Source organism: Akebia trifoliata, chromosome 14 (genome assembly GCF_017979445.1).
Source record: "Akebia trifoliata isolate Shusen 1 chromosome 14, ASM1797944v1, whole genome shotgun sequence".
Taxonomy (NCBI): domain Eukaryota; kingdom Viridiplantae; phylum Streptophyta; class Magnoliopsida; order Ranunculales; family Lardizabalaceae; genus Akebia; species Akebia trifoliata.
In genome coordinates this window covers 35,363,777-35,373,726 of record NC_141388.1, presented here as the reverse complement: position 1 = coordinate 35,373,726, position 9,950 = coordinate 35,363,777, and the positions used below count along the sequence as shown (strand labels likewise).

Below are 9,950 nucleotides of genomic sequence, written 5' to 3'. Positions count from 1 at the left end.
TATATATATATATATATATATATATATATATAAAATAATTTATATTTGAATAAAATATTAAATAACTTATATAGTTGTAAATCTCTTGTTGAAGGCTTGTCAATGTTGCTGTAATTAGTGTAGACCAACTAAACAAATGAAAAGTGATGGAAACATATATATGGGAAGGGGAGAAATGTTATGAATAAGATATGCATTTGCAAAATTATTGGAGAAATGAAGAGAGCCAAATATTTTTCAATATATGGGGTAGAAGTTTTGGAATGAGCTGATTTTGTGTGTGGACGATCTCTATGGTGAGGAGATCATCCTCACAAAAAATCAATCAATTATGAAATGTCTAACGATTCTTCAACTTGGAATCAATCGCATCTTGTGTTATTCTAACATATAAAAAATGGAGATCAATGTAACTCCCCTATTTTGGGTTTGGGTCAAGAGTCTAGAGTCTTCTCTTTCTGAACTTATTTACTGCAATTAATCTGTTTCGACTCTTCTTGGGTGATCTGTTTTGGTATAAAACTCTTACAAATCATTGTGAATTGTTATCTTCTTTGGTAGAATGGCTTGTTAAGGTAGTGTCTTGGGAACTTGTTTGGATGATGTTTCTTGTGTTTTGGTGCTCAAAAATGCTTTTGGAGTCCAAATTTGCATTTCGTATCAAATGTTGCCATTGGTTTCACTTCCATCAAACCCAAAAGCTGATTAATTAGAAATATCGCAACCGTTGTGTCAAACGCAGAACCTGTAAATGGGCAGAAATGAGATGATGTCCAAAAGCAATTATCTTCTTCCAATGTTTGTGGGAAGTTGATGGAACTTACAACGATATAAATACTTGAGAATGTTTCTAAGAAATTATTTTTATAGAAAACAAAAATATCAGAATTTTTAATATTATTACCAAAACATTCAAAGGAGTTGATTTTCACGACAAATTTTGCAACCACGCATCTACAGAATTGTGTCCGACAAGCTTAAGAAAATGCTTACCATCTAGTTGGAGAATTTAAAAAAACAAAAATTCAGAAATAATTGCTTATTTGAAATTCATCCAACAATTTAATGGAGTGCTGAACAGAACAACCTAATATGTACCTTAATCGATGCTTGAACGTTTAGGCATCATGTGGATCGAGCTTCCCGAGATACTTAAAGAAACAATGTTGAGGTTACAGATTATTATTAATGCAATTTGTTCCTTGGGCTAGAGTTACCCCTTGACAATAGTATAACATGCTTCGAGGATTTCATCACACACACACACACATACGTAAACACTCATCTTGAAAATACCAAGTTTGCTTGATTTCATTGGTGTGGTATTTATTGATATAAATCGCATAACTTACAAGAAGTTCAATTACTCATCCCCATCCTTCGAACTCACTACGTGAAAACAGGAAAATTCGACGGAAAAAAATTGACGGGCCAAGGCCCAAGAATTTTAGAAATTGAATTTTGATGGCCTAGAACCGTTGAAATTCTAGATATTCCCAGTTTTGACAGTTTAGAACTGTCGAATTTCTCCCATCCTTCATTAATTTGACAGTTTTGGCACGTCAAAAAAAAAGTTTGACAGTGAAAAATTCGACCCTTTTGTCCGTCAAATTTGGGCTTTTTCCACATTGTGACTTTCATGCTCTTGGCTGTTGTCCTTATCCGGAAACATCTCGGTGGCCTTTTGCATCTCCCTTAGCAACAGTCAGAAAGAAAATAAAGTTAAGAAGACTTAATACAGCATAAAACCAATAATAGTAATCTAAGTGTGACGCATATAGATTATTAAATATCCACCCTTTGCCGCTCTACTTCTTTGTGATATTGGAAATAGTTTTTAGAAGAAAACTACAAAGAAATTCCCAATTCCCAAGCTACAAGTGAAATAAAAAGTTCCAAGACTTATCATTCGCTTGGGCACTTGATCATAGAAGAATTCGATCTTCGCGACTTCTACAAATGTATCAGCGACTCCCATCAAAGCAAATTGTGGGAGAAGTATGAAAATACTAAGAGGGACGGTTCCATTTTTTCAGTTTGTTTTATCATCCCTTGTGACATTATGTCTCCTTCATCTCAGCTAAGGTAGCAATGGCCATTATAAGTACATGCATCAATAGGCTATTTTATTACCCGTTGCTGGCACGAAGTATCGATCCTAGATTATGAGGCTAATCAACATAGAGAGCGTTTAATATAAGAATCATTTTTATCATTTGCTTGCAGTGGCCTTCCTAGTAATGTGCTTGAAAACTTGAAACAAGTTGACTATACCAAGGGTGATTAATTAGGATACCAGTTATAGGGTGAAGTTGGGATATCTGAACAAGTAAAACCCAACTCTCAACTCTCAAGTCTACGACGAAAAATGCATAAATCTGGTGATTAGAAAATTATTAATAAGGCCAATTTTGTTGTGCAGATCCACCAAAGGATAGGTTAAAAAATTCATGGCTCAGATAAATCAAATTCGAGGGGCAAGTCATCTTGGAATCAGAGGCCTCTAAGTGATTTTTCCACCATGAGAATTGGCCATCCAAACACAAGTAATTTTTTGAAAATACTCGATCTATGTTACAAAACTTGACCAAGTTGACCGTTATAGATATGATAATGCGAACATTAAGAAAACTAATTGGTCATCCAAGTTGAGTTGAATTTTTGAGTTCAAAAACTATGTTTTTAGTTTTATGGTCGGATGACATAAGAGAATATTGTTATTAACAATATTGTTCAAACTATGTTTTTAGAAAGAGAATTTTGACGGCCTATGGTCGTTGAAATTTTTTATGATCTCCAGTTTGACCGGTTAGAGCTATCAAATTTCCCCCATCCTCCATTAATTTAACGGATCCGGTCCATAAAAAAAAAAATTTTGACAGTGAAAACTTTGACGCCTTGGCCCATCAAATTGTAGGAAATTTGACAACCTTGGTCTGTCAAATATAGGTATATTTCAAGTTGTCTATGCCAACTAATTACTTCCAATCAAACCAAACGTTTCAAACAGATTATTACCTACCAATTTGTGTTGTTTTAAGTTATAAAATGGTGCTCTCAATGTATTTCTCCTATTTTGAGTCATCTGCCTTGAGTCTTTTCTTTCTGTAATCATTTCTGTAACTAATCTGTTGAACTCTTTGGTGTTCTGTTTAAGTAGAAAACTCGATAATAAATCATTATAATTCTGCACTAGATGTGACTTTTTTCAAGACTCTTGCATTCTTGAGGCAATTTGATTAAAATGTATTTTCACTAAGAGTTTTTCCCATGTAAAATGTATTCCCTAAACTCAAAATGCTTAAAACACCATCATGGTTTCTCTAAGTAAATATAGCCCCAACTTATTGATAATAAAAAAAAAAGTATATGAGATAAGGAGCACTCAAATTGTCTTTACAACTCAGTTTTTGTGGATGGGATTAAGTTAGAAGTAACAGATGTGAGTAATACAGGCTATGGAGTCAAAGTTCAGAATAAGATTTTCTAGTCAAGCTCATACCATGATTTTCTACTACATATTTTTCTCATTCTTTTGGTGGGTAACATTAAATTAGAGGCAAAGAGACAACTTACTTTATTAACAAATGTTACCAACTACATCGTATGAAAATTTTGAAATAAACTTGTTCTTTTTATATTTCATTTTTTCATCTTCCATTTCACTGGAGTCTATGTATTCTCTTCTTCAACCTTTTGCCTCGACTGTATTGTTTCCTTTCAAAAGTCCTTGTGAGCCATCCATTTTCCTTCCAGAAAGTAATATATCCGATCGAAACACCAATTACCATCCCACATCCATATCCGATCATCATATATTTCCAATCAAAGTCACTTGTGGACATTGAAACCTCGTGTTGTTGGAATGCTGTTGGTGGAGAAATCGTATATGTGTCTTTGCATTGCCTTGATAGTGGAGGCCCACATAATCCCGCATTATCTTCATAAGAAGTATTTGAAAATGTATCAAATTGTGTGCTTTGTGGTATGTTTCCCACAAGTTGATTATGTGCGAGATTCATTACTGCAAGGAATGTAAGGCGAATTAGTTGCTGAGGAATCTCTCCAGAGAGCTTGTTTTGCGAGAGATCCAATGACTCCAGTTGTGCTAAATTCCCAACCGATAATGGGATGTGCCCAGTGAGGTTATTATGAGAGAAATTCAACAGATGAAGATATTTGAAGTCCCCTATCACTTCGGGAATTCCACCTTGGAATTGATTGTTAGAGAAATCGATTGACGTGAAGATGGTCAAGATGTTCTCTAGTACCCTATCACATCCTTTGATCGCAAGTTTCACTGAGATTTTGTAGTAGCCATCATCTCCAACATATTTTGGCAGAGACTGATTGACCATCATCATTAACTTCCAGCTTTGGAAATATTTTGTGGGCAAAGATCCCGTAAATCCATTGGAAGAAAGATCTATAACATGCAACATTTGGAAACCATGATTGGTTTGAGGACGTTCAATGGGACCATAGAATTTGTTGGATCTCAACACAAGGACTTGCAACGAAGGCAATGTCTCCATCCAAAATGGAAATGTATCATTTAACTTGTTGCTTCCAAGGTCTAGAACTTTTAGGTATTTGCAACTACCTAAACATCTTGGCACAGGTCCTTCCAATTGATTTTGAGAACCTTGAAGGATTTTAAGATTACTCAAATTGCAAATAGTTTCAGGAATTACTCCAATTAATTCATTATCACTGAGTTTCAAATAACCTAATTTTGATAGCATTCCAAGCTCAGTTGGTATGTGCCCTGACAATCTATTATTAGACAAGACCAAATAGACGAGTTGGGTCCAATTGAATAGAAAATATGGATGGATTTCACCAGAGAGGTGGTTAAATGACAGGTCAAGATAAGAAAGGTTGGTGCAAGATCCAAGCTCAGTTGGTATGTGCCCTGATAATCTATTATTAGACAATAACAAGTTCTGGAGATAATTGAGAAACCCAACTTGAGGAGGAATTATTCCAGTGAAGTTATTATTATTGAGTTGCAAAGAGACGAGTTGGGTCCAATTGGATAGAAAATATGGATGGATTTCACCAGAGAGGTTGTTAAATGACAGGTCAAGATCAGAAAGGTTGGTGCAAGATCCAAGCTCATTGGGAATGCTGGAATTTAAGCTTATATTCGAGAGATATAGGACCTCAAGCATCCTAAGGTTACCTATCCAAGATGGTATGGGCCCACTAGTAAACGGGTTATTAGATAAATCAAGGAATAATAGGTTAGTTAGAAGGCCAATTTCGTGGGGTATCTTACCATTGAGCTTGTTCATTCCCAAGTAAAGGGATTGAAGTTTAGTAAGATACTTGATTTCTGATGGAATCGATCCTTCCAATGAATTATTTCTCAGGTAAAGGAATTGGAGGTTCTTAAGACTAGTAAAGAGGTCCACTGGAATACAGCCTGTTAAATGGTTATGGCTAAGATAGAGGTACTGTAAGTTTTGTAAATTACTAAGTTCATTTGGAATCACACCACCTAGGGAATTTCTGTCAAGGAAAAGTTGCTGGAGATCTAAGAGATTTCCTATCTCAAAAGGGATCATACCTGAGAAATTGTTGGCACCCAAATCAAGATAAATGAGTTTTGAAAGAGACCCAATTTGAGATGGGATTTCTCCAGACAATTGGTTGTAGTAGAGGATTAGGTTGGTGAGATTGGGGAAGGCCGAGGAGAAGTTGAGTTGATGAAGAGTACCTGTTAGTGAATTGAAGGCAAGGTGGAGAATACGGAGTTGTAAGAGATTTCCAATTTCAGAGGGAATCGTACCCGTGAAATAGTTTTGACCAAGATCAAGAGAAATGAGTTTTGAAAGACATCCAATCTGATTTGGAATTTCTCCAAACAAGTGATTGGAATTGAGGTTTAGGTAGGTGAGATTGGGGAAGGCCGAGGAGAAGTTGAGTTGATGAAGAGTACCTGTTAGTGAATTGAAGGCAAGGCAGAGAATACGGAGTTGTAAGAGATTTCCAATTTCAGAGGGGATCGTACCTGTGAAATAGTTATCACTAAGATCAAGATAAATGAGTTTTGAAAGAGACCCAATTTGAGATGGGATTTCTCCAGACAATTGGTTGGAATTGAGGTTTAGGGAGGTGAGATTGGGGAAGGCCGAGAAATCGAATTGATGAAGAGTGCCATTGAGACTCGAATTGAAGAGGTTTATCTCCACGATGCTTTCCAAGTAGTGGTCGCATAGAATCCCCATCCAATTGCAAGGAGTAGTGGTGAGATGGTCAGACCATGTCCATGAAGAAGTAATATTCGGAGAATAAGAGATCAAACTGTTCTTCCAGTTCAGCAATGCTTCTCCTTCTTGTACTAGTCTTTGTGTTATTGCTGATGCTGGTACTGGTGCTACTGATATCTCTTCTCCCATTATTCTTATCAGAACGAAAGCAAAAGACAGAAAAAGAAAGAAGAATGTAGTCTTCATGATTGATTGAAAGACTATCTTTGATTCTTAACTATGTATATCAATCAAAAACCATCTAATATTTATAAGACAAATACATGAAAGACGGAGAGAAACACACAACAATGTGAACCCATGGAAAAAAATAAACAGAGAACAACGTCTCTCTCATGTTATTTCCATGATTTTGTGGAAAAGAGGATCATAGACTACAGAGCCGTGCTGGAATCGTTTTGCTGGTCTTGTTTTCTATAAAGAAATTACATCTGTACCACTATTAGTTACAGTTACATAATTACCCCTTATAATTCTTTCATTCCCTGTACTACACCTTCATTAATTAATTAAATTTTATTTTCATCTTAGATACCACCACCACCACCCTATGCTTACAAATTTATGGCCAACACGTACTCCGTGAGATTACATTTGTGCCACTTTTTATTACTTTTAGTTACACTTATATTACCATCAATTTTTTATTTATTTTTTTTTTTTTGCTTTCACGTACCAACCAACAACCTTGGACATGAGTACAGTTAAATATAGCCACATCAGTAGAGGGGCATATAAGATTCGAAGGAGTGACTTGCTAACTAGTAATCATTGACTTGGCTCTTGGGTCTTTCTAGTTACTCCTTCACTCTATCTATTGAAGATAGTTGCAGTTTATAAAAGAAATTTAAGTAAAAATGTTTAAAAAGCATTTCTTGTAATTTTAAGAATTATAAAGATGATTTAAACTAAATTCAAAATAATAAAGGGAGTTTTGTGTAATTTTACACATAAAGTATGCCTTCTTCCTCCCTTCAAGACATTTTCGCGTGTAAACCTTGGCTTGTCCTTTTTTTGGTCTTGTTGACTCCTAGACATGCCCCGCCTAAGACGTTAGGAGAAAATTACTTGATGGATCCTAATGTGGGGACCCTTGTTAGCAATCTTCCGTTAGGAGAAACTTCAAAATGATATAGGGGGTTTTGTGTAATTTTACACACAAAGTATGCCTTCTTCCTCCCTTCAAGACGTTTTCGCGTGTAAACCTTGGTTTGTCCTTTTTTTGGTCTTGTTGACTCCTAGATATGTCCCGCCTAAGACGGTTAAGAGAAAATTACTTGATGGATCCTGATGTGGGGACCCTTGTTAGCAATCTTCCCTTTTTTTGGTCTTGTTGACTCCTAGACATGCCCTGCCAAAGACGGTTAGGAGAAAATTACTTGATGGATCCTGATGTGGGGACCCTTGTTAGCAATCTTCCCTTTTTTTGGTCTTGTTGACTCCTAGACATGCCCCGCCTAAGACGATTAGGAGAAAATTACTTGATGGATCCTGATGTGGGGACCCTTGTTAGTAATCTTCCGTTAGGAGAAACTTACTTAATGGATCATGATATGGGGACCCTTGTTAGCAATTTTCCGTTTAATTCTTAAAAAATTCATGAATTTTTTTTTTTTCAGTAGTCCTAGATTATTGAACTATTCTGAATAATTCATGTATTTTAAGTTAAAAAAGAATAAAATACGCTTTTTTTTTAACGAATTTTCATAAGACTTGGTCGGAAAAAAAATGCTATTGTAACTTGTTGCATGTTGCAAAGTGTAAACTTGTAAGTTGTAACGTGTAACACAAGTTGACCATGCTTCAAATATTTGGAGGAATCCACCTTTTTAGGTGACAAATGTCCATTTTATCTTTTAAAAAAATAATGACATGACTATACATTTATTTGAGATTACACTTTAATTTTTCAAATTGATGATTTGTCCCTTGACTTTGGTCTTTTTTTATAAACCAATGGAACAATAACCTCAATTCCCTCATTATCAACACCATCATTATTACAATCACCACTATATCACCTTCACCATCACCAATTTTATCATCACCATCACTATTAACATCACTATCATATTACTGATTTTTTTTTTTTTTTTTTTTGAAATGAGATGGATAATACAGTATAAAGCATATGCCGCATATTTTTCATTTATCGAATTTTTTACCAGATTTTTGCAATCCAAAATCAAATAGAACTTGTATTTTTTCACATATCAAATTTTTTCCGTATTCCGAATTGCTAATAGGGGTGGGGACTTTAGTAATTTTTTCAGAGGCTAATGATGCCCATAGGTAATTATCTTGTTGCTTAGGTTTTGAGTCACTTGCTTCTATTTTATCATTATAAATATTAAAGGAGTTTACTTGATTAAGAGAATTTTTAGATAAAAATGGTGGAAATTTTATTTTAAATCAAAAGAAAACTAAAATATTTATATTACATTTTTTTTAGTAAAGAAATCTAATTTCTAATTATTTTATAGAAAATACATATAATAACTTATATTTAAATAAAATATTAAGTAATTGATAAAATTGTAAATATCTTCTTGAAGGCTTGTCAATGTCACTATAAATAGCGTAAACTAACTTACAAATGAAAAATTATGGTATTATGAGAAATCTAAAATTCATAAATTCCAATTTATAACTAAGGGCTTCTATGAATCATCACTCTAAATTCTTCTCCAAGGAAGAGTTAAAGCTAATTAATATATAAAGGAGCTGAAGCTGCTTCATATTAAAAGGAGTTGGAGAAATGCTGTGAAGTAGATATGCATTTGTAATTATATTGTGAAGTACTGCTGGGCTAGATTAGTCTCTTGGACCACAAAAGGTATATATATATATTATTTTAATAATTAAATAATAATATATAATTTTCATTAAAATTAAGGATTTTACAATAATACAAAAAAATAGCGCTCCTGATACTACTAAGACCACAAAAAGTATATAAAAAGTCATCATCTTCTGTCAACACCATTGGAATATGAGGTAAGGCCCGTATTTGACAAGAAATAAGGGTATTAGTTATTTTCTTCAACAACTAATTTTGTTTTTCTTATTAAAATATTTTTGAGTAATTTAGTAAATCTAGGGCTGTCAACAGATAGTGCTATATTCGAATTCGAGTCCGAAAAAAATATTGATATCCGAATTCGAATCTGACCAGATATCACAAACCAAGATTCGAATTCAAATTCGAAAAATATATCGAATATCCGATTCGATAAAAACCCTACAAATCTGTAAAAATCAAATGGATTTTCCTATTTTTTTTCAAAATCTTCAATCTATTTCAGTCTTAAAATCAAATAAACTTTGATTTTTTTTATTAAAAAAATGGTCTTAAAATAAAATAAACTTTAATTTTTGAAAAAAAAATGATGAAAAATTCAATTAAAACATCAAGTATTTATTTACATCAACTTGAAGAAATAGATTTTCAAAAAATAAATCAAGATTATTTTGATTGAGGTTGAAGCCGATGGATTTTGAAGAGAAAAAAAAGGGTTTTACTGTGTGTGTGTGTGTGTGTGTGGTGTGTGTGTGTGTGTGTGTGTGTGTGTGTGTGTGTGTGTGAGAGAGAGAGAGAGAGGAAGTACTTAGCTTGATGCTCGTTGGCCGCCGAAGAAGAGGGTGGCTACGGAGCTCGCACAGTCGACGAAACCC

At 34.2% G+C, this 9,950-nt stretch overlaps 1 protein-coding gene across 1 annotated transcript; it reads right to left on the bottom strand.

Moving 5' to 3' along the window:
• Positions 1 to 3,230: 3,230 nt before the first annotated feature.
• On the bottom strand, positions 3,231 to 6,607 carry LOC147386986 (uncharacterized). Its single transcript, XM_086424148.1, has 2 exons — positions 5,795 to 6,607; positions 3,231 to 5,722 (listed from the first exon to the last, which is right to left on the bottom strand). Exons 1-2 carry the CDS (start codon positions 6,459 to 6,461, stop codon positions 3,663 to 3,665), a joined length of 2,727 nt encoding a protein of 908 aa, XP_086280274.1. The 5' UTR covers positions 6,462 to 6,607; the 3' UTR covers positions 3,231 to 3,662.
• Positions 6,608 to 9,950: the final 3,343 nt, after the last annotated feature.